The sequence below is a fragment of the Medicago sativa genome, chromosome 8, assembly GCF_051527215.1.
Source record: "Medicago sativa cultivar Bolivia chromosome 8, Bolivia_mono, whole genome shotgun sequence".
Taxonomy (NCBI): Eukaryota; Viridiplantae; Streptophyta; class Magnoliopsida; order Fabales; family Fabaceae; genus Medicago; species Medicago sativa.
Genome location: NC_140756.1, coordinates 75,530,311 through 75,556,012, shown reverse-complemented (window position 1 = coordinate 75,556,012; position 25,702 = coordinate 75,530,311). Strand labels below are relative to the sequence as shown.

General features: G+C 31.7%; 2 protein-coding genes across 6 annotated transcripts; both read left to right on the top strand.

Moving 5' to 3' along the window:
* Positions 1-4,987: 4,987 nt before the first annotated feature.
* LOC146901551 (agamous-like MADS-box protein AGL19) lies at positions 4,988-14,861 on the top strand. Of its 4 annotated transcripts, none has more exons than XM_085731589.1 (8): positions 4,988-5,129; positions 5,244-5,478; positions 9,798-9,879; positions 13,541-13,602; positions 13,720-13,819; positions 13,908-13,949; positions 14,070-14,111; positions 14,298-14,861. In XM_085731589.1, exons 2-8 carry the CDS (start codon positions 5,297-5,299, stop codon positions 14,421-14,423), a joined length of 636 nt encoding a protein of 211 aa, XP_085587715.1. In that variant the 5' UTR covers positions 4,988-5,129; positions 5,244-5,296; the 3' UTR covers positions 14,424-14,861. The 4 variants fall into 4 exon arrangements, with proteins under 4 accessions (XP_085587715.1, XP_085587713.1, XP_085587714.1 ...); XM_085731587.1 differs by having other exon boundaries at positions 9,789-9,879; XM_085731588.1 differs by having other exon boundaries at positions 5,239-5,478.
* Positions 14,862-18,951: 4,090 nt separating this feature from the next.
* Positions 18,952-25,573, top strand: LOC146901550 (uncharacterized). 2 transcript variants are annotated; one of them, XM_085738166.1, is made up of 3 exons: positions 18,952-19,072; positions 19,857-21,641; positions 25,178-25,573. In XM_085738166.1, exons 2-3 carry the CDS (start codon positions 19,903-19,905, stop codon positions 25,182-25,184), a joined length of 1,746 nt encoding a protein of 581 aa, XP_085594292.1. In that variant the 5' UTR covers positions 18,952-19,072; positions 19,857-19,902; the 3' UTR covers positions 25,185-25,573. The 2 variants fall into 2 exon arrangements, with proteins under 2 accessions (XP_085594292.1, XP_085594293.1); XM_085738167.1 differs by lacking the exon at positions 25,178-25,573 and adding an exon at positions 19,268-19,277 and having other exon boundaries at positions 19,857-21,645.
* The last annotated feature ends 129 nt before the right edge of the window (positions 25,574-25,702 follow it).

Sequence of the window (25,702 nt, the reverse complement as noted above, 5' to 3'; positions counted from 1 at the left end):
AATGTTTTTGGCGTAATTTTCTATATGTACCCCATATAGCACAAATATTTTATATACACCCTAACTATAAAAAAAATTTGGTTGTTCTTAATAATGCGTAAAAAAAATATTATCAAAGAAATTAGTGATATTTTTTTGGGCCTTTTGTTCCTAATAATGTGCTTCTCTAATATTAAAAATATTGGTGATATTTATTATCCAATAAATTGGGATAATTTTCATAACAAAACAAATTATATTTTAGTTGAAAATGGACCTACTAGAGATATTAATCTTAATCTTGTCTTTCAAAGGTTTCAAAAAAATAAATTACATCAATATAGTAATATCAACTTTCTTGAATTGATTGAAAGGATTGCATAGTTGAATTTGATAATGCAAGATCATGCATTGTTTTTGTTCAAGCCTGGTGATTGTATGACAACCGATTTCCCCTTATTTGTATTGTTTTTTTTCCACCCGAGCTTATTAGTGCTTCTCGCACGGGCCCGTCGATTAATAAATTTTTGCCGTTCAAAAAAAAGATAATGCAAGATCATGCAAGACACATTCATGTACCATCATAATGAACTTGTTAGAGATACTTATAGCATGTAAAAAGAGGAATGATGTACTTCTAGTATACAAAGGAGTTCTTGTGTCTATGATTCTTCTAAAAAGTCGAACACTCATTTTGTATCATGTATTATTGTTGTTATGAGTTTAACATTGGAAAATTTTGCATCCAAAAGTTTAAAATTTAGTTAATTACTTGTTTATATACTTTTACTTTTTTGGTGTTATTATTCTTAGGTGCTAAAATTCCAGTCTACTTTGCATGTGTTATTGTTTTATACTTCTACGATATTTTATTTTGTTTTGGTGTCTATGGAGTATTTGATTTATTTTCAGACGTTGCCTAAAAAAAATTATTTGGTAGTGGAAAGTGGAAAATAAAAAAGAAATGAAAAATTAATAAAACCACAACAATTAAGCAACAAATTTTATGATTGTATTATGTAAGGGCTCTTTTCTCATATTATGCCTAAGGTCCCTAAAAATCTAGGAATAACCCTGGACGTAGGATACTAGATCTTATTTGATGTGGACGAATAAACTAATCCAGCCAGAAGCTGCAAGCCAGCAAGACATTAGTAATCATAAGCCAAAGTGAAGAAAGCCGAGCTGCAAGAGCTTGTGTGGACGAATAAATTTATGCAGACTCTTTGATTTTTGGTACGAAAATTTATGTATACTCGATTTCAATTTTTGTTACAATGCTACGATGTCTCATATTGCAGTCAAATCAGACCATTTTCTTCTCGAGACATTTTACCTTTTTTTTCATCGGCGACATCTTAATAGGTTTGAGGTTGAATAATGTGTTAATGTTATGTATGTAGTACACTAACGGTCCAGGTAGTCATTTAAAAGACGGTTCATAGATATATTCTGATTTGACGATTATTGTGTTCTATATATGTTTTTGTTAGGGACTAAAAGTAGTCTAATTTGTTGTATAGGAACAAAAAGAAGTTGTGTCATTATTTTCAGGCATGTTATTTAAAGAGTTGTTTTTGTGACAACTTTTGGGACAACTATAAATTTACAAAGAACGATAGGTTTTAACACAAAAATCAAAACAATAGAAACTTAGAAAGTAAAAACATAATGTAAATATAAGAGATAAAATTGTTACAAAAGTTATCATAAAATGATTGTACAAATATCATTTTTCTTTTATATCTTTGTTTTATATAAGATCTCAAAAGGGTCTTATCAACAAATTGTAACTTACATACTCTTAATTTGTTGAAAATCGCAAAATAACCTATAATATTTTTTATATAAAATTAATTACATTTATCAATTTATTTGAAATGATCAAAATAACTTATAATTTGATATGAAGGCAGTATTTTTTATTTTTATAATGCTTTATTTAGGGAATTCTTCAAAGCTTTCTATATCGCTTATCATATAATTTTTTTTTTTATAGTTTTAGTGCAGTCATTTAGCTTTTAAATTTTCTAGTTAGGTTTATGAATTTAATTTGCATGCCATGATATTGTGAGAATTTTTTACACTATCAATTAATTATAATTGCTGAATCATTAAAATTATTTGATTTTAATCCCGTATGCCTGAAAAATCATACCAAGGGAAAGTTATGATTATTAATTGAGATTTTTTTTTTATTTCAATTGGATATCCTATTTTGTAAAAAATCATACTAATAGATATGTTTTTAAGTCTCAAACTTGCCCCTCCAATCCAACCATCAAAGTCTAGTTTGCCGCTATCCTCACGAGATTTGAACTTAATCCTTATCAATCTAGCAAACCTATATTAGCTCATAATGCTTAATACACGAAGTCTCATTTTATACCTTTCTTAGAACAAATTCTCATAAAACAATCTCTAAAAAAAAGTTTTCATAAAAGAAAATTAAATAAAATGAAAGAATAATTTGATAATTTTTTTTTTGTCCCATGCCAAACATAATCATCTTTTTCTATAAAAAAAAAATATATGTAAAATTATTTCCCTTGCACTCCATGCTGGCACTTGGCATGATCTTGTTGGCCACTCACTGTCGGTGATTTGCTTGTAAAACTAAAACTTTAACGTGGTTCAAATTCAATTTTCGTACGGACGAATTCCTTTTTCTTCACCATAGCATCGCTGTTAGTATATTTTACTATGTCCGAAAATTACGGGCAATGGACAAGGTTGTTTGTTCTTAAACGATGCAACTTGGGCTGTGTGTTCCTACACCCACGAATTGTCCAGATACACGGTCACTAATATGTTCCTACCTGGGATAAATTAAACATGCATCTTCTTTTCTTTTTCTAGAGTGAAGCAAAAGTAGCTAAAATACTAGCTTTTTTTTTTTTTTTTGAAAGAAGCTAAAATACTAGCTTAATAATATGGATTCTCGTGCGCACCACAAGAGCATTTATATTACTATAACTTTCTTAATTTGGGAGTTGTCTTCATTTGTTTTGAGGGTTTGCCAAGAAAAGAAAAGGATTCGGTTCTTTTCTAGTTACCTATTACCTATCCTAATCTTCAACACTTTTTGTTATATTCTAAATCTATTTAAAAATATAAAACAATATCGATATGAAAAATTGAAAACCGCACGAACAAATCACTAACATTTGCAATTCCTCCTTCTCTACTTTCACACATCTCTTACCAATCCCACCTTATCAAGAACATCTCCTCCGCAAAGCTAATTTGTTCTCAGCTAACTCTTACAACCTTCTAAACCTAACATTAAATAATACACATTCGATCAAAACATTGTTACTTTTTATATTTCGCTTAGTATTTATAATAGTAATAATAAATACTTATTAAAAATAATTTTATGAATTATTATTCTCTTTTGTTAATTTATTTACTGTTTTTTTCCTGAATATATACATGATTATAAAAATGATTTTTTTTCTAATAAAAGCCAATATAACATTACTTAAGGATTCTAAATAAAAACGATTTATTAATAAAATTAAATATTTTAATTTTTAATACATTAAATGGACTATTTCATAAAAAATTATCATTTTAAATTGTCAAACAATATTTCAAGACATTCTTAACATTTTTCATTAAATTATACTCCATCTCTGTTCTGAATTATATGTCATTCCAGCAAAAATTTATTGTACCAAATTATATGTGATTTTACAATATCAATGAATAATTAGTGTTTAATTTCCCATTATGCCCTTTACTATTTATTACTTTATCTTTTTTCAATTCTTTTAATTTATGTTTTTCATACCTTTAATGAAGAATATTTTTGTAAAATAACTCATAATTACTCATTTCTATATAAAATTAATTACTTTTCTTAATATATGTAAAATTCCTAAAATGACATATAATATTTTGTAGCACTTGTTAAATAATCAAATATAATAAAATTATTTTAGAATTTATGTAATCAACCTTTTAAAAGTGTTTTTTTACAGAACCTTTTAAAAGTGTTGTAAAAATACATTTTTTAATACTAATCTTATTTTATGTTTCCATTAACAAATACCTAGTGATGCCAATTAGAATGATTCTACTTAATCAAAAAAATTAGAATGATTCTATTTTTTTAATTGTTTTGCAAATCAGTAGTCTTTATTTTATTGAGTAAATTACACTCCCCTCCCCTCGAAGATGCTTGAACTACACTCCTCTCCCCTCTTATGTTAAAATATACATTTCCCTCCCTTGAAATGTAAAATTGATACTCCTCTCCCTTATGAGATACTTGAATTTCAACCCCCTCCTTTAATAATTTAATATACATTACACGTTAATATATTTTAACATAAATAAATATTTTTATAATATATACTAATTTTGAATCCCAATTTAAAAAACATAAATTTGTTTTTTTATAATTTAAATGTCAATTATAATTAAATTTAAATATTTTGTTATTAATTTTATAATTTGGAGTATAAAATTCACATTTAAATAAGCATTACTTAATTGACTTTAGTAATTTTTTACATATTTTAATTTTATTTTGGGTTGTTTGATATTTTATAATAGGGTTTAAAACTACATGTTATTGAAGTTATGAATAAAAAATAGCGAAAAATATGTATTCAAATTTTGATTATATTAAAATGAATATGTAATGCTATTTTTCTTCAAAGTGTGTTAGATTATATTTTTTATTAGATTATTAGAAATAAAAAAAATTATTGAGGGAGTAAAGGGTAGATTTTAATATAAGAGGATATGAGAATGTAATTCAAGCTTCTCTCAAGGGATGAGAGTGAAATATTTTCTAATATATTTTGAATAAGAGGGGAGGAAATTGTATATTTTAACATAAGAGATGAGGGAAGTATAATTCAAGCATCTTTGAGGAAAGGGAAATGTAATTTACACTATTTTATTCTATACTCCTATAACTTGATACATATTGGCTAAGATAATACCTTGACATCTAGGTAGGTTACATAGGGTGGATGGGGCACTCACTGCAATCAATCAACTGGTCATTCATCCCCTCTGCTCTTTCTTATTTTTCTCTTTTCATAATAGCAAAACTTTTGCTAGGGTTTCTCTGATTGAACAAAAGATAACAAAAGATTCCATTCTTTTCTTCCAGAATATTAATTATTTGTCAGGTATAATTACTTACTTTCAGCACCACTTTCTATTTTGGAAAACAACACAGTTTTGGCCACTTGTGTTCTAACCTTTGGTCAACTAGATCTCATTTTATGTCTGTTTCAGTTCAGATCTTCCCCTCAAAGAGAGTTCATATCTCGTTCTGTGCTTATTATTCATCAAAATGGTGAGAGGAAAAACTCAAATGAAACGCATCGAAAATGAGTCAAACAGACAAGTAACTTTCTCAAAGAGAAGAAATGGACTGCTTAAAAAGGCCTTTGAACTTTCAGTGCTTTGTGATGCTGAAGTAGCACTCATCGTCTTCTCTACCACTGGGAAACTCTATGAGTTCTCCAGTTCAAGGTATGTTTAATTTATTCACAAACTATATATATTTAAACTCAATCTATTTTGTTTATTAATTTGAACAGTATTGTGTACTTGATTACTTGGAATTTATGTACTATTATTTCTATATTTATGTTAATTTTGAGAACCCTTTTATGGAAAAGATCATTGATATTTATACACAAACAAATCAATCATATCAAGCAATATAAAGATTTTCACTGATGCTATAAAGGTAGGTTCGTACGCTCATGATTTCAGCTACAAAGAACTGAAAAATAAAAATAAAACTGATTTGGTTAAATATGCCAACTATAAGGTCTGCTGCATCACCTAACTAAAACTGTAGTGTTACAAAAGAGTGAATAATTAACATAAGGGTTTAATGGATTATAGCATCAAAGGTGAGTGATTTTAATGGATTATAGCATCAAAGGTGAGTGATTTAGTAGTAGATTTGATTAAATATCTTGCTAATTAGGTGGGTTTGAGGTATATATGTATGTTCAACCACACGTGTCAAATTTTCTTTCAAATGAGTTATTTGACAACTTTTCCTATTTTTAATTTGTGGATTCAAGAAGTGGAACCAAAGTTTAGAATATGATACAAGACAATTAGACAAATATAGATTTACAAATTCGTCTTGAATCAAACTTTTAGTATAGGAGTAATTTGATTTTAAACATCTTGTTGCCACACACTTGACATAAAAAAAGGTAAATTTCCCCTCGGGTTCAAATTTGTCATGGAACTAGTTAATTAGCCTCTAGAAAGTACAGTTATAATTCTGCTTGAAAAGGCTTTGGAATTATGATAAAATGCAGTTTTCTTGATTATAGGAGAAATTTGATTGCATGTTTAATCACCATAATACATGTATTGCATTTGTGATTTTGCTGCAGTTCTGAAGTAGTTTTTTTATATCAAAATCACAAAATCATTTTAACAACTTCACCCTAAATCTAAACCCATATTCACCCTAAACCTAAACCCATATACTTATATTATAATTGACAACCTCTTTCCAAAATATTATAATTGACAACCAATTGGGATTCTTTAGATTAACATCAAAATAAGAGCCAGTTCTTGATTTACCAGATATTACTAGTACTATTTTAATTAGAATATGTTTATCTTTTTTAATTACATGTTAAAAGCATTGTTTCTCTTTCCTCGGCACGAGCATAAGCTGTTGGAAAAAGTTAACCTTGTTGGTTTAAATAGATTTTTTTTTTTTTTGGGTTTGCGATGTCTTGTTTATTGCTTCCCCCGTCGCTTAAAGTTTTTTTTGGTAGTGACCGGGGTTTGAACCCCGACCTTGCATATTTTATACATTTGTTCCAACCAACTGAGCTAAGCTCACGAGAACCCCCTCGCTTAAAGTAATATCAAAATCTTGGGGATATGCATTGAAAATATCCTGGCGACTTTTCTTTTTGTATTTGTCAAACAATTGTGGAGGTCTAGTGAATGTAGTAGTTACATATAAGAACTGGTTCGGTTCGGTTCAGAAGAAAACTACACTAAACTAATACCACAATTAAAAAAACTGACCCGGACTTTTATAATGGGTTTGTTCTAAACCGAATTTAATTGAACCGGTAAATTATATATAATTCTGTAGTCTAAGCCGAACCAGAACTACCTTTACATAAGGCAAAATGTATTTTTTTTAAATGTACTGTTTTTTTTTTTAAAGAATTGTATCAAATTTCTATTAGAATTATTTAAAACCCTACCAAATCGAATATTAGAACTATTTAAAATAAAAAAGACTGAATCACATGCATCAATAGTTTGTGAATTGAACCTAACTGATTGAGTCCAATTCACAAACTATTTGTCCAAGTTCAATTTTTTCGGTAGAATAAAATGTAGCGTTTAGTTCGTTATTTTTAAACAACCCTAGTTACAAAAACAAATAGCATTGTCTTGTGCAAACCATGACTCACATGCATATATTTTAAGTCGAAATTATTGTAGCAAAATTATCTTTCACTATGTCAATGCATGTTCAATTAGGTATAGATTTTGATATTGTCTTTCCTAGAAATACCTTTCTTTTGTTTGGATTGACTTATTTACGGTCACAATTGTTTGTCAAACTATTCGGCCAAGTTTACGAAAACAACTTATAATGTTCACAAGTTCTTTTTAGTAGTAGAGGCAGTGGCGTTGCCAGGAACCTGGTTCAGGGGGTTCACACTTTTAAATTTTAATTAAAATTATATTATATATTTTTAAGAGAAAATCTAGTATTATATATCACTAGCGCAAAACAGACACAATTTTATACTATTTTTTGTTGTTTTTATATTTTATTTTTAATTTAAATTTGGAAAAAATAGTAGATTGTAATTGGGAAAATTCGTAACAAAAAACTGCTTAAGTATGTTTAGTTTTAAAAAAAAAAATTATAGTTTAGGCATGAATTTCAATTTAAATTTAAAAACGAATTGAATTCCTACGATAACTTTGTCTAGAGGAAAGGTCCGACCAAAAGTAGTTAACTCATGATTAACTTTGCAATTTGTCTTTAATGATATAAATATGAATATTAGAGACCTAACATTTTAATATATTGTTTTTTTTTTGTCAATTCACCCCTTTTGGTGTGAATAAGTTGAAAATTAGGTGTTTGAACCCTGACACTTGCATAACGTAATGTCTCTATCAATTGATTTATACGCCTGAAGACTATATTAAAATATATTTTATAAATTACAAAATACATTTGTTTATAATATTTCCATATTATAATTTTCAAATATTATATACATTTATTTTTGAAAGAATATATTATATACATTTAAAATATTACATATGTATAAATATGAACCGATATATATCACATGTGTTCCCTTAGTTTAGAGAAAAGTGCTTAACATTTCAATGAAAACATGATGTTGCACATGAAAAAGCGTGGGTTACTACAGTTAAATTGAGACTTTGTGGTGCAAACATGGTGCATCACTTACACTTGAGGGGGTTCAAAGCCAAAAGTTACTAGATAATATGTGGAGATTTAGTAGGTTGAGGGGGTTCAGCTGAACCCCCTGGCACACATGTGCCTCCGCCCATGAGTAGAGGTGGTTGGATCGAGTTAGGCTTTAATAGATCCAATTTTGATATATAATAAAAAAGATCAAGGCTTAGACATGATATAAAGTATGCCATAGACTTATTTTTAGGTCCGACGAGTCCAACATCATTAAAAGTTTGATATGACATGTTAGCATATTTGTAAAAAGTCTATTTTATATGAATGTGTTTAACTAAGTAATTAATAATAGTCCAATATCTACCTCAAAAAAAAAAATATAGTCCAATATCATTTAAGATCCGATTTTATAGTATTTAACAAAGAGAATTTAGATTTTTGTCAAAAAAAAAAACAAAGAGAATTTAGATGATATGATTGTGTGTGTATATGATATCATGTTCCAATTCTAGTTTATAATATAATACATATAAATGTGTAGAAAAATTATCGAGGTTAACAAGTTTAAATTACTGAAATGTTAGGAAACTTTATACATTTATTTAAAAGTACAAACTCTAATATAATAATAATAGTGCAAATATATTATTCATATTTACCTAAATTGATCAAACCGGCCAACGGAAAAGTCTATTTATTGCATGTAGTCTGATAAATAGAATTCTAGATAATAATTATTTACCTTCACTATTTAAAAAAATAGGCTTTTATGATTTCAAATTCACTTTTATTTTAAGGGAAATGTTAACTTGTGTCCTCAAGGCACAAGTTAATGATTCAAAATAGAAATATTCTATTGTAATTAATGTATTTGACTTTAACTTTTTTACTTTTCAATAATTGAATGCACAAAATTTAAGAAAATGTTTCCATTTTTGGGTTGCTTAACATGTGTCTTAAGGGCACAAGTTAACATGACCCTTATTTTAAAGATGTTAATGAGTTTTCTTAATGCATTGGTTAAAAAGGTAAATATAAAAATATTATCTTAAAACATGTGTAATCAACTTTTTTATAAGTTAAGAAACTGCATTTTCCAATGTTAAATTTTTATTTTTTGCTTTTTTTAACAAACTTGTTATTAGTATAATCTTTAGTTTAATCTATACCAAACTGATCCATAATAATATATGCTGATGGGTTTTTTGAAAGGGTCTAAATCCTTTTAATTTGTAGCTCGGATGGTTATAGCGTTTCCATTCATTTGTTGCATACTTCAATGAACATGATTTCTTCTTTTCGTTATATATAACATTAGTGTTCTTCTCGAGTTATAAGAAACTTTAACTTGATATACTTGTTATTGTCCATGGTGGAGATGCTTCAGTATAAGCGAAACAGTGGAACGCTATCAAGGGAAAGTTAAGGAACTGGCTCTCAGCACCAAAGGAATCCAAGAAAATACACAGGTTAGCTCTTCATCATCGTCATGTATATATCCAGTGAAATGGATTAATTCTTAAATAAGTTTTGTTGTCAAAAATATCTAAAATTTGATTAATTAAAGCACGTATATATATGGAACTAGCTTATATTTACACTTATGGACATGGCTTTATCTTATTTAGGACCCTCTTGTGCATGTACGGGTAACTAAATAGTAACTATAACTGGCTTTATCTTATAGTATAACCTACTCTCCAAAAAAAAAAAAAACTATGAAATTTGTTTTTAGTCTCCCTTTAAAAAGTGAGTATTTGTCCCTCAACTTTTGTAATATATTATTTCTAATCCTAAATTTTTAAATGTGTCGTTTGTAGTTCTCTTGAAAAACATTGAAGGGGATTAAAACTGAATTTTATGAATAAATAAGACATTTTCAAATTTAAAGAACAAATCACGCCACTTTTCAAATGGGAGTTTAAAAAACCAATTGAACTTTATGAAAGTTGGAGGGATACAACTATTTAGCCCCAAAGTTTTAATGACACGTTAAATAAATTACAAACTTGTCTATGTGAATTTAACTCAATTAGTACAGACATTGCATCATATATGCGAGGTCGTGGTTTAAATTTCAGACACATCAATTATTACAAATTTTTAGGCACTAGACAGTTTGAAAAAAAAATTACAAACATACTTATAATTATCTTCTACTCAATTTTGTATATTGAAATTATTGAAATCAATGTTCTTGAACATATATCATAGTATTGTTTACTTACTCTATCTCTAGTAATAAACAAGAAATTTAATTAGTATACTCTTTCAATGTATAATTATTTTACATATATGATGTGTTACATGTGACAATACATCATTGGATACATATATAAAATAATTATACATTGACATATCGTGTTCATTAAACATAAACAAAGTGGCTCATTGGCACACTAGCACAAAATTCTATTCTCATGGCAATCCATGTTAGCTCGACCCATTAAGTCCGTATACCCATTTTTGCATCCAAAAAAGTCTTGTGCTACTCTCATGCTTCAAATCTTGTTTCTTATCTTATATTTCCGGAACCTCCCTTCGCTTTCACTTATTGGAAAATTCCCTAAGATTTTAGTGAGTTGTATGTGGTGTCTAAGATCTTTCAATCTTCTCATTATCAACTTCAACTTTTGTTCCTTCATTGATGACATCGAAAAATGATCGTTAGATTTTGTTGTGCTAAAACCATTCTAACTTTGGTCGGCCAAGCTCTAACAACCATACGATAATCCGTTTTTAAAAAGCAATAACATTATATTATGTGAATTCATTTCCTAAATTAATGAAAGAAATAGGGGTTATGAAAAGTTTGTCATAAGACTACTTTCTATGACCCAAAGACTAAGAAAATTACTCCCTCGTCGTAAGGATGAGCTACCTAATAAAAATAAAAGAAGACAGAAATTAAAACAGAGAAACTTTCCTGATACATCTTGCAATATTGATGCATATACATCTCATTTTACATATTTATTCAATAATAAAGTAAAATGTAGTAAATAGAAATAAAACTTAGTTAAAAATATAAATTGATTAAAATAAAATACTAATAGAAAATATTGTGTTATCAATTTCATGACGGAGGAATGATAAGATCATATGACCCAACACTCGATCTTGACTACGCTGTGATGCAAAATATAAAAACTATGTCAACATCTCAAAAAAAAAATCTTTTTGAAAGAAAACATCTCAATAATTTGATGCCTTCCAATTAGGTGTGTTATGGTAAAATGAGAAAATAATTTAGTGTTTAGAATGAGAAAATATTATTGTCTTCAAAATTTAAAACTCACACTGGAGGGTTATGATACACATTTATACTTGAAAAAAAAATGATATATTACTTTTCTCCCACACTATAAAATTTCTAAATCCGTCTATGCCCTGAACCATGAGTTCGTTAGCCTTTGCCTCAGACCCCTTAACGCCTCATGATTTTTTGGGCTTTCCTCTAATAGAATTTGATCATTTGCAACTGCCTTGTTGGCCATATCCTTCAGCTTGTTCTAGTAGGAAGATTCATTATATAGTACTAGTAGTAAGATCAAACAAGCTAAAGCAGATGGCTCAATTGTACTGTGTGCTCTCTTTTCCATGACTTTTTCACATGATGTACGTAATTTTATTGATAAAATCATTTTGTTTATGAATAAAGTTATTCTCATTCAATTTTTATATCTCGATCGTGAAATGACTCTCAAAAATCCCGCATGACTATAATAAGAACTAAATTAACTTTGACATGCACATGGAAATAATAAAAGTATAACACTACCCACTTATTTTCGACCTATCATTTCTTAAGATGCATGTCAAGGTTTTGAAGCTTATCATTCAAATCCAGAGACGATTCATATCGGGCGGATCAAGAGGAAGAACAAAAATACCTCGGGTTTGTTGGTCAAATGTGTTTACGGCAAAACGCGAGGGTGGGCTTGGGATCGATAAAAAAATCTTATGCTTGTTTAATCTCAGTCCTTTAGGGAAATGGAGATGGGGGATGCTTTTGGCGGCTCGATACTTTGGCGCCATGTCCTGGTTGTTGGGTACAATATCTAACTCAAGACTGACCTTTGAACTACTGGAATTCATTGGCTTGGTGGCGAGATATCTCTTTGTTGGGTTCCAAGTTCCAACCCTAAGCAAGAGGTTGGTTGGTTCTCGTATGGGAGAGTTAGAAATCTTTGGAGTGGCCATCGATCTCTTTCTGGAATTGATGTTGGATTGGGTAATGACAACTTTTTCATCAATTTTCCATGTTTATTAGATAGTAGAGAATGAAACCTCAATGGTGGCCTATGTGGGACACTCGTCACATGACATTTGGGTTTGGGATCTTAAATGGAGGAGACTTTTATTCGTTTGGAAAGAATAATTGGTTTTAGATATTTTACGTCTCAATGGTGAAGTCTCTTTGACTCACGTAGATGACGAGTGGACATGGGTGCATGACACTAGTGGTAAATACTTTATAAAATCAGCCTATTTTCCGCTATTGGCATAGGTCCCACCCAACCAGGGTCTCTCCAACAATGGGATTAAAATTCTTACTAAGGCGTGGAAAGTATCGCACGATCAATGATTTTTGCTTTCTCTTGTTAGATAAGACTCTGACTTGTATAAACCTTCTACGTCGTTGCGCTATCCCATATGTAAATTCAACTTGATTTGTGTTTTGTAGGCATGGGCCGTCTGCGAGACATCTTAAGGTGACATGTAATTTCTCTCGTAAAATTCGGTAGTGTCTTTCGTTGGTTCGGGTGGCAATTGGCAATGTCACCCGATCTTTTTGGCTTGTTTTCGATTCTACTCTTTTGGTAGGTTAGTAAGGGGCAACAATTAGCTTTGGGTTGACATTCAGTTGTTGAGATGATTTGGAAGACATGAAATGATGTCATTCTTATCCTTTGTTGTGTTTTTTTTTTAGACTCGACTCATAATGGGTTGTACACTTGAAGTATCCATTGTACTCATTTTTATTTATCTATTATCGTTTAGCCTTGAAAAAAATTAGCAATCACATCTGAATGTATAAGTCGTTGGTTTATTGGTGAGTGATTGTGTTGGAAATCACATCACATGCGTTCTTTTAACAAATTTTATCATTTGTCTTTCTTCATGCAGCATCTAATTGAATGTGATATAGACACAACAAAGAAGTTGGAACACCTAGAGCTTTCCAAAAGGTTTTCAGAACCATCTTTCTTTAATTTGGTTCCATTTTGACTGTTACATATTGAGGAGACAAAAAGACACATGGATGATTATTCTTATGTTCTATTGGATATTTTCATGTATTGTAGGAAGTTGTTGGGAGATGAATTGGGTTCATGTGCTATTGACGAATTACAACAGATTGAAAATCAACTCGAACGTAGCTTAAGCAAAATAAGGGCAAGAAAGGTACAATTCAATCAAGTTTTGCTAAGTTTTAGTTATTAATGAATAACCAAAACACCTAATTGAAGAACTCGGTGCTATTTATGTTCAGAATCATTTGCTGAAGGAGCAAATTGAAAAGCTAAAAGAAAAGGTAATGAACAATGTTACTACTATAATGATTGCACGTTTCTTCTTTCATTCAATTTATTTGATTATTTATTTTCGATTGCTTAGTATAATTATCAATATTTTTTGCTCTAACTTAATTCAGGAAAGGTTGCTTCTTGAAGAAAATAAACGCTTATGCAAGCAGGTTAGTCTCTTTAATTATGAAACATTAACACAAACATTAACACAAGTGTCTGTCACCCGACACGCCTTGTGTCCGATTGAAAGTATCAGTGTTACATATTTAATTTCTAGATAATTAAAAGCTTAATTCTCCATTGTTTTTCACCTTGATTAAAAGCAAATATCTGACTTCACTTCATTGTTGTAGTGTGGAATTGGACAAAATGATTGTTTAAATAAACAACAAGATATGGAACTCATAACAGAAAGTGTGCGTGACGTGGAGGTGGAGACAGAATTGTTCATAGGGCGACCAAAGAAAAGAATGAATTGAGAGCTGAAACCAGCAACAGAAGAATATGCATATACGTAAGGAAGCAAAATATAATTAACATTGAAAGTTAATAAGGTCCATATGAATAAATATTCATCCACACCATGTTATGTTATATCTAATTAAATATGTAACTTTTGTTGTACTGCATCAATAATCACAAGTCACAACGATGCTTGTGAACATTGTTTGTCAGATAATAACCTGACTCATTATATCAATTAATTTTTGTTTGGATAATTAGAAGGCTTGTTAGCCTCTGTGTCATGTAGTGAAAATGGACAAAAACAATAGGGAAGAAATAATTAGGTAGTGGTGTGTTGTACAAATAGATAGTGGCAAGATTTGAAGAACAGGAAGAGACGTGTGTTACAATATATGCCACCAATACTCCTTGGTCCTAATTATTTATGGTGCAATTTCATTTTTATTTGCACAGTGACTGTGTTGGTTGTTGTTACGATGTGCTAGCTGGTAGTATTTCGTAGTATTGAACCCAGTTAGCTTGAAGACGACTCAGAATTATCTCTATTTAATATTTTGAGGGAGATATGTTTGGAACACACTTGATTTTAAACCCTAGAAAACGCAATCTTACCTACTCTTATTATTAAATCTTAAAAATAGTGTTGCACATGGCTCAAAAATTAGCTTCAATGTTAATCACTCTTCTCAATGCAAAGGCATCTGAAAGAATGCTTCGTATACAACATATCTCCATCTCTAATGATTTAAAATTTAGACAAATGCATCAAATTGTATTAAGTAATAAACCAATAAGTTAATCGTGTTCACATGAATTGTCGTTTAACTTGGTAATTAGTGGAATTTATTTAGAAAAGTAGATAAGAGAAAAGATTTGATGCGGTTGCAGCGTTTTAATTGTCCTGCCAATGCGAGATTAACTTTAGTTGATTCAGATGTTTAACGATTAGGGAATCCTTGAATCCCCTTCGTCTTTGTTGGAATTTAAATAAAGAAATTATTCGTTTATAACTTGTCTTATACTCCATCGGTTTCAAAATGAGTGTCGTTTTAGCCAATAAAAAAATTTCAAAATTAATGTCACTTTCAGTTTCTAATGCAAAAATAATTTTTTCTTTTCAATTGTACCATTCAATTAATACTATGTTACACTACTTCCAAAGTATTATTTTTTTCTTTAATGAAAAACAAACCAATAGTTGATTAGGATAATTTGGTAAAATTGCTATGACATTTGACTACTTTATTCCATTCCTTAATATATGTGCAATTGGCTAAAGCGACACTCATTTTGAAACGGAGGGAGTATTAGATTTAAGAAAGTAGAATATAACTCTGTGATGAATTAGTGGACATTTTATTTTAATCCTGTAATTCACCTTTGCGAATTACGATGATCCCTAAAGATGAGTTATAACACTAAATTCATTTATGTTAGAAATTAAGCAATTCATTATTGTCTTTGTTATTTATAACACTCAAACTAGGGTTGAGAATCCAACACTCACTCTTCTAGTGAGTGAAACTCATGTGGATCTCATCATTTTATGTGAGATCTATTTAGAGCGTGTGGTACCCACATAAATTTCACTCAATAAGAAAGTGGGTGTTAGAAGGAGAATGATCATGACACTCCTCAAGTAGGGTTAACTATTCATATTTCTATTTTAGTCCATCATAAAAATAGAAGATTATTATTTTTTCCACCCTATCCATTTCTCGCATGCATGTCCTATTTTTTATTTTATTTTTACAAAAATGTTCATGTGATTTTCGAATTTTATAATCCGAATTGAGTTTTCCCTTTATTTTGAGATGGAAAAATGAGTTTTTCACCAATTCGGATTTTATAATTCAAACATCCCAAAAAAATAGGACGTATTCCTTGCTTCGAATTATAGAATTCGAACACCCCCAAACACCCTTATTTAGAGAAAAAATTGTTCGGATTATATAATATGAACTGTAACAGCACAAATTATGATTCTGTTTGTAACTTTGATAGCTAGTTTAAGGACCATATTAATCTTTCTAACTCTCATCATTATGTTTTGGGTCATTGTTAGTTGTTCTCAATAAAAAATTTGATATTTAGGCTACTTGATTAGATTGCTCAGAAACTTTTTTAGAAAATAAAAAAAAATCAAGGATCAAAACTTCTGTAAAAGGGACTTCTTACGGGACTCCGTCCCTTAAAGTTCAAAATTCCATTGTTTATACCCATTATTAATGAGTAAATAGGCAATTACCCCCTCTGAAATTGTAAGTTTCGTCAATTACCCCCCTGAAATTAACAAAACGTCATTTACCCCCCTGAAATTGCACAACGTTAATCAATTTACCCCCTCCGTCAAATTCTTCTGTTAGTGAACATGACGTTTTGCAAATACTCCCCTGAAGTTTTGCACTTATGTGCAAAATGCCCCCCAAACTTAAAAATTTATATATTTTTTTTATCCTTGACTCAAAATGCCCCGTTCACGCATCTTCCCTCCAATTTGTAGAATTTGATGCACATATTTACTTGTTGAAAAAATAAATACTGTTATTCACTTTTAGTTTTACTTGAACACTTTTATTCCCATTGCTAAAAGGATGGAAATCTTTTCTATGTGGTGATTGTTGTGATCATGGAACACAAGAACACAAATACACCAACACATGGTGCAGGTGAAAATTTCTCATACATGTCCAACCATAAAATATGTTTGTGGTCCTGCATAGTGGTTGAATTCTTTTTTGCCCATTAATTAAAATTTGGCTTTTGTCCATTGATTCTATGTACATATTTAGAGAGCATGTATGAAGCCTAAAGTGAACAAACTTGCAGCAAGTTTGGACATTGCATTGAAAAGAATTCTGAAAATCTATGTAGCAAAGAAGTATGTAAATCAGACAAAAGTTAATGAACATTGGTTCATTGATCATGTATATATATAAACACAACTCTACCATCAATGATTTTGGTTTCAATATTATTTTCATATTGATTACTCAAGCAAGTAAGAATGGGAAAAAAATATATACATTTTCAAGTTCGGGAGGCATTTTGCACATAAGTGCAAAACTTCAGGGGGGGTATTTGCAAAATGTCATGTTGACTAACAGAAGAATTTGACGGAGGGGGTAAATTGATTAACGTTGTGCAATTTCATGGGGGTAATTGAAGTTTTGTTAATGTCAGGGGGGGTAATTGATGAAACTTACAATTTCAGGGGAGTAATTGCTTATTTACTCCATTATTAATTATTTTTTTGGATTTTTCATATTCTCTGACAAATCTGGAAAAAAATTACATTAGTTTTATTTGATTTTTAGAATTTTTTGTGGTATTTTTTTATTTTATATATCATGTTTTATCATTTTTTACTTCATTTTTTGTTGTTTTTAAAAACAAAATTTGTAATGGGGAAATATAAGAGATTCGGATTGTTACTTGTGTAAAAATGACAATTTGATCTACCAATATCTATCGAATTCCTCCACTATAAAATTCATCTATAAAAAAATGTTAATGGATTGTATTTAATCCATTTGTTTAAAAATATGGATGATTTTTTTTTTTACCAAAATATGGATGAATTTAATTCTTCCAACTTATTTTAAAAGTCCAATAAATTATCTTAAAAAAAATCCAACAAATTAGTACTTATTATTTATTTTTAATCCAATGGATCAAATTGCAACGCTATATTTTTTTTGGCTTAATTGCAGTTTTAGCCCCCTAGTTTTTTCAAAGTTGCGATTTTGGCCCCCTAAGGAAAAAAATTACAAAACCGCCCCCTAAGTTTTGTAATTGTGGCAGTTTTGGCCTCCAAGGCCATTTTGACTCGGTCTACGCTGACGTGACACCCTAACAACATCCACAATGGTAGTTTCCTAACAATGACTCCTTAAATGGACCTCACGTGACACATCACTTATTTATAATTTTTAATAAAAGTACCTATTAAGGACTCAATGACTCCAATGGTAATACACTAATAAGGACTCCAATGAAAAGTACTTAAATATGTCCCACTATTTTTATATCATTAAACAAAAACGATTTATCTATTACTCATTTTTACAAGTGGGACTAAATAGTACACATTTTATTACTTTTTTAAACGTGGGACCCGTTAGTTACCAAAGAGAGAGAGTGTCCTTACATAGTTGCTTGTTCCTTAACGGGGACTAATTTTTTCTTCCTTCAATGGAGGGTCCTTAACGGGGAATGGTCCTTGTTAAGTAAGGACCCCCCATTGGAGATGCTCTAAGTGAGGTGCCGAGTGTCATTTTTTATTTTTATTTTTGCCTTGGGGGCCAAAACTACTATAGTTGCAAAACTTAGGGGCGATTTTGTAGTTTTTTCTTAGAGGTCAAAATCGCAACTTTGAAAAAGTTAGGGGGCTAAAACTGCAATTAATTTTTTTTATTTTTTATTGAAGCCTAAATTGCCATGAAACAATTTTATTAAAAATAAATAAAATAAAAATTGAAAATTAAATCCAGAAAAATATCTGGGTCTCCTTACTTTTCCACCCAAATTCGGATGAACCCTAATTTTCAATTTATTCCCCAAATTCAGAATTCCCTCAATCCACATCAAACCCAATCGGTCGATTCTAAAAACCTCCGTGTTGGAGACGGTACAGACGCCGTGTTCATCTTTAGCTTCAAGGGTAAGTCTCATTCTTCCTTAAATTGCTATTAAAACTCTGATTTTTATTATTTTTTTCTTATTTTTGAAATCCGATTTTGGTTATTAAGACATATTTTGCTCTGTTTGGATTATGTTTTGGTTAACTAAAGATCTTGCAAGTTTACTACTCATTTCCCTGTGTTTTCTGAAATGGGTTCTTGGGTTCTTTACATAGGGCAGTCGAGGTAGTTGATCCAAGTTTCAAAAACAAGTTTGGGCAATATTTTAACTTCAATTCTACTCAATATAATCGAAAGCACAAGCTCCAAATTTAATTTCAAATACTGTTTGTAAATGACCCATACAAGCTCTTGCATGGGTCATTTGCAAACAATATAAGCTCTCATATGGGTCAGTTGATACGTTTGAAATTTGAATGTTTTTGAGTAGAACTGAATTAAAGTTTTTGTGTAGAATCGATTGATATGTTTGAATGTTCTTTTGATTGAGATGGGTTTCCATTCAAGAATCTGACAACACTATAATGCTTTTTTTGTGCTTTGAATCATTATTTGGCTATGGTGGCCTGATGGGCTTAATTTTGGGTACTGTTGGTCCTATTGTGCTTCATGTTAGTTTATTATTTCATTTAAATTGGAAATACTGCTTGGAACTTAGAGATAATACTATTTGGTCCTTTGTCACTCATCTTTAATTATTGATAATACTGTATGAGGCGATGGTTTTTCTCCCAACTTGTTGTTTTCTTCTTCTTCTCCTTCTTCTTCAAAATCTGTCAAGTGATTGTTTAAATCTTCTTGCAGCAATTTAAAAAGCTTCATCCTTTTCCAATTAACATTCACAACAACAATGGATCTACTCAACCAATACTCCGACAACGATCCAGGTTCACCAACTCAAAACCCTGATTCACCGGAAAATTCTCCACCCCGTCTCCTCCCATCCCGTTCTGCCGCCCCCAAAGTCGACGACACCATGCTAACCCTAACTGTAGCCGACCCCAAAACCCTCTCTAAACCCATCGACCCAACTCAACACCTTGTCGCCTTCAACCCTACCTATGACCAACTATGGGCTCCCATCCAAGGCCCGTCTCACCCTTACGCTAAAGACGGTTTAGCCCAAGGTATGCGTAACCACAAACTTGGTTTCGTCGAAGATGCTAACATTGAACCTTTCCTCTTTGATGAACAGCATAACACCTTTTTAAAATTCGGTTACGCTGCTGATCCTTCTGCGTCAAATTACATCGGTGATTTCGATGCCTTGCAGAAGAATAACGCTGCTTCTGTTTACAATATCCCACACCGCGAACAGAAGAAGAGGAAAATTGAATCCCTTAAGAAGAAAGAAGAGAATGATGATGAAGACGACGAAAATAACGACGAAGAGGGTGTTGAGATTGAGAATCCAGCTTCTGAGGCGTGGTTATTGAAGAATAAGAAGAGTCCTTGGGCTGGGAAGAAGGAAGGTTTACAAGGAGAGTTAACGGAAGATCAGAAGAAATACGCTGAGGAGCACGCCAAGAAGAAAGGCGAAGAAAAAAGTGGTTTTGGTGGTGAAAAAGTTGAGGCTGTTAAGGATAAGAGTACTTTTCATGGGAAAGAGGAAAGGGATTATCAAGGTAGGTCTTGGATCGCGCCTCCGAAAGATGCTAAGGCGAGTAATGATCATTGTTTTATACCAAAGAGATTGGTGCATACTTGGAGCGGACATACAAAAGGGGTTTCTGCGATTAGGTTTTTTCCGAATTCGGGTCATTTGATTCTCTCGGCTGGTATGGATACTAAGGTTAAGATTTGGGATGTTTTCAACACTGGTAAATGTATGAGGACTTACATGGGTCATTCCAAAGCTGTTAGGGATATTTGTTTTACTAATGATGGAACAAAGTTTTTGAGTGCTGGTTATGATAAGAATATTAAGTATTGGGATACCGAAACAGGGCAGGTTATATCGACGTTCTCCACTGGGAAGATCCCTTATGTTGTGAAGCTTAACCCGGATGAGGATAAACAGAATGTTTTGTTGGCTGGTATGAGTGATAAGAAGATTGTTCAGTGGGATATGAATACAGGGCAGATAACTCAAGAGTATGATCAGCATTTGGGGGCTGTCAATACCATTACTTTTGTTGATAACAACAGGAGATTTGTTACTTCTAGTGATGACAAGTCCCTCAGGGTATGGGAGTATGGTATTCCCGTGGTTATAAAGTATATTAGTGAGCCACATATGCACTCTATGCCTTCCATTTCGCTTCACCCCAACGCGAATTGGCTCGCCGCGCAGAGCTTGGATAACCAGATTCTTATTTATAGCACAAGGGAGAAGTTTCAACTTAACAAAAAGAAGAGGTTTGCTGGACACATTGTTGCTGGATATGCTTGTCAGGTCAATTTTTCGCCGGATGGACGTTTTGTCATGTCGGGAGATGGTGAGGGTAAGTGTTGGTTCTGGGATTGGAAGAGTTGCAAAGTCTTTAGAACTCTCAAGTGTCACGAAGGCGTTACCATCGGTTGCCAGTGGCATCCTCTGGAACAGAGCAAAGTAGCGACGTGTGGCTGGGACGGGTTGATAAAGTACTGGTAAGTAAACTCTCATGCTGTGCCATATATAATTACAGAGTCTTATATAGTATGTTGTTCTTTGAAACATGCCTCACTGTCAGTTACTCATTGCATGCTAGATTTTCTGTTACCATTTTGATAGAATTTTGTGTATGGTTATTCAATTCAAGCTAATATAGGTCTCTAGTTCATTTAGCTCATAACACATCTCTTAACTTCTTTAGATTGCATCAAATTATAGGGTCATGATAGTCATCATTAGTTTATTGGTCCAACAGTCTAGCAGGAGACATGTGAAGGTGTTTTGAGTAGAGATTTATGTAAAAATTTATTTGGTGAAGTCACCTAAGTCCTTAGACGATCTTCATATTGGCAGCCTTTAGCTTTTAGGAAAACAATCCCTGTTATCTACAACTCTTTTTTACACTTGTGTAGGTATTGTCTCTTGTCTTCCTAACCCTTTATTCTCCATTGTCAATATGATGTGAAAGCCACTGTACATGGATAACTTGTTTTAAGCTTGCTCTTATTCAAGTAAAGAACGTTCTATTTCTGCTGAATATTTTGACTTGGAATGAGAAGAGTTGCATGGCGCTATTAAACTCCTATCATGTATATATTAAGGCGTTTAACATTCAATAAACTTCCATTTTCATCCACAACCTTGGCACACACTTTCACATTAATCTCTACATCAAGGAAACCTGAAAAATATGTCCACCTGTGAATTTATTTGTCGCACTAGTCATGCCATTTAGGGGTCTTTGTTAGTAGTAAGTTGGCTATGTTGCCAGTAGCGGTGCAATCGTGCGTGATAACAGGATAGTGGAGACAACGTACGCTGCGACCCCTTGTTCCTGCAACCTATGTTCAGCAGGAACGGCATTTGCGGCCGCGAATCGCGATGAAATCGCAGCGCAGTCACTCTTTCTCGTCTGCCGTCTAGGGTTCGAGGGTGAAATCTCACAAATACCCATATTTTTAAACTGCTTTGTTTAATTTTAGGGTATTCTAGTCAATGCGTGTTTTTTTAAGGAGTTTTGTTATTTGAACAACCATTTGATTGACAACTTTTGGGACAACCATAATTTTACAAAGAAAAAGAGGTATTGGCACAAAAACCAAAGCAGTAGAGTGAGAAAGTAAAAACATAATGTGAGTATGAGAGTGAAAGTTGTCACAAAAATTGTCAAAAAGTGATTGTACAAATATCATTTCTTTTTTTTAAGTTGCCAGTTTATTTATTTGTATTCGAGAACATATTTCTTCTGGTTACAAAAAATAGTTCTCCTTAGTTGTGACTTGTGAGACTTCGTTCTCCCTGTACTAAGCTCTGTTTCCCTGCGCAAAGCTACAAAGCTGTGTCCCCTTCTGCACAAAGTACGAAGCTGTTCTTCTCTGTGTTGTTGTTGGTTTTCTTACCTTTTTCTGCATGTGAAGGAGACTGCTATGTTCTACTCTGTTCCGTTGGTTTTCTTTGTTTTTCTCTGTTCAGTTAGTAGTTAAGGTATTAGGGTGTTGATTTTTAATGTTAGTAGCAAATGACCAAAGTTAATTATAAGGGAAATGCTAACTTGTGCCCTTAAGGCACAAGTTAAGAAGCTAAAGATAGAGTTATTTTTTTGAAAATTGTGTATTCAACATTACAAAACTTTAAACATTTATACTTTCGATACAAAATTTATCGTTTGTTTCCTCTTATAGCTCATTAACTTGTGCCCTAAGGGCACAAGTTAGCATGACCCTAATTATAGTTATCAAGTATGATTACCCTTTAGTCTTCACAATAGTGGCTATCCGCTATGCTAAGATTAACAAGATCGATAAGTAGTAAGACACATGCTTGTTTGGCACATTTAATGCCATATGGACTGACATTCATTACTACTGATCAAGTCTTCAGAAAGGAACTTGGTTTGTATTTTTTAGATGCCAACTGGCATTTACCATGGCATATTAGGCACCGATGTTACCACTAATGGGGACCATAAACAAAAAGGACTAAAGAGACCCATAGAATCACAGGTCAAGGGTATATTTTTTGCATTTCTTTAATATAGGGACTACTATAAAGGTCACTGCCAAGGTTTCAGATGAAAGTGGTAGTTAAATTATTTAATGTTCTAATGATACATTTGACATTTGGATAATATTATTGGAATTAGGATGTGAATAATACATTTGCTTTTGGTTAGAAATGAACCCCTTTTTCTAAATCATGATAGCCATGGTGTCAAATTATTGAGTTAAATCATAGAATCCTTCAAGTTTATGATTTTAGGTATCAAAATTGACTTAATTCACCTACAATGGCTTTTATGTATACTCAGGCAGTTTTGCTTAGACTCACATAGCTACAGTAATGATAAGACTCCATAATGCACAGACATTAACCTCTTAGTTGTAGCACTCAACTCCAATTGCTTTTATGTTTTCTGGTTCATGATTACATAACCAAACCTATGGTAGCAAGTTTGAAACATACCCAAGAGGCCAACGAGATGATTGAATTCAACCATGTTGAGCTGAAGCCTTTCACTCCCAAGCTGAATCCAGATCCCCAATGGATTTGTTCATTTTCATCCTTTTGAATGTGGCAGCCAGCTCCTCATGTTTAGCCTGGTCTAATCTGGAGCTGTGGTCCCATCTTAGTTTAATTTATCAGTTGCTTACAGAGTTTAATTGACACCATGGTTATGGTTTGTGATAGAACAGTATGGCGTAATTGATCCATGTAGCCGACCACACTTAGTGGGATTAGGCTTTGGTTGTTGTTGATGTTGTTGTTGTTACAGAGTTTTAAAACTTAGCTATTTTGGTTTGCTTTGATATTAATTTAGATTGTATTTGTTTTGCCCATAGTATTAAATTATATTCAGCAATCAGGATAGATGCTTTAAATATTTTCTTTGTATTGAGTAGCTCTTGTCACTTTATGAGTTGAGTCGGTGAGTACAGTTTATGTGACAATTTTTTTTTTGAAGGATATGTGATAATTTTGCTGTAAAATGTTTTCAAGCTCAACACTGTCCGTATTTTAAGTTGTTAATACACCATATGATATATTTCGCTATTCCATAAGATGGGATCGACATATTGATCCTGATATGATTCCTTTCACTGGAATCAATAGAATTAGCAAAATATGCCTTTCCTAATCCTGATAAGATTAGCAAGGTGCTCGTCTGACAGCTTCCATGCCATTCATCCTGAGTTTCAAGATGATATTCTGCTTGTTTATTGTGTATACCGTTTTGGCAGTTGTTGCATTTTTTATTTTTTTTTAAATTTTAATAAGATTCTACATATATCAATATTTATATTCAAACAGACACACAATTCTTAATCCCTTTTGCTCTCATTCTTTATAAATCATGCTTCCAACACCATTTGACTTTTAACTACCGCAAATATCAATAATTGTACTCAGACGAAATGTGATTTCGACCAAATATATGTATGGGGACATTTAACTGTGTTCATGTTCACACTCTTGGTTCAAGTTTCTGGATATAGATGTTTATTGACATCAATGTCTATATGTTGGATCGCAGGGACTAGTTCTGTTCAATGATGCCTGTTGCTGGAACTAAGTAGCAGAAGCGGGTAGACAGAACACCACATGGCGACCAAAGGAGTAGCAACATAGTGGATTCACTTGTTGATTTGGTCTTCCTTGGCTCAACGGCATTAATTGAATATTATCACGAGATTTTCTTACACTTTTCAAGACATTGTCGCCAAGCATTACATGCTAATTGAGTTGTAGTACCATATCAGAGATTTTTTTGAAGATGTTTTAGTCTTTTGTATAATAGTAACTTAAGTTAGACATTCACCAGTTTGAAAAATTCCATGTCATGTTGCAGTTTAATTTAGCTTTGCGCTTGCATCTGTAAATAATTTTGTTGGGATTTTTGTCATTCAGTAAAGCAAAATCCAATTTATTATGCATGTGCTTATAATATTGTCATTGATTTTTATTTCTTTTTATCAAAAGTTGTTTTTTTGTCAAGTATGTGCCTAGAAATTCACCCTTTAAGGTTGAATAGTAAGGTGTCTGGGATTGAACCCCAACT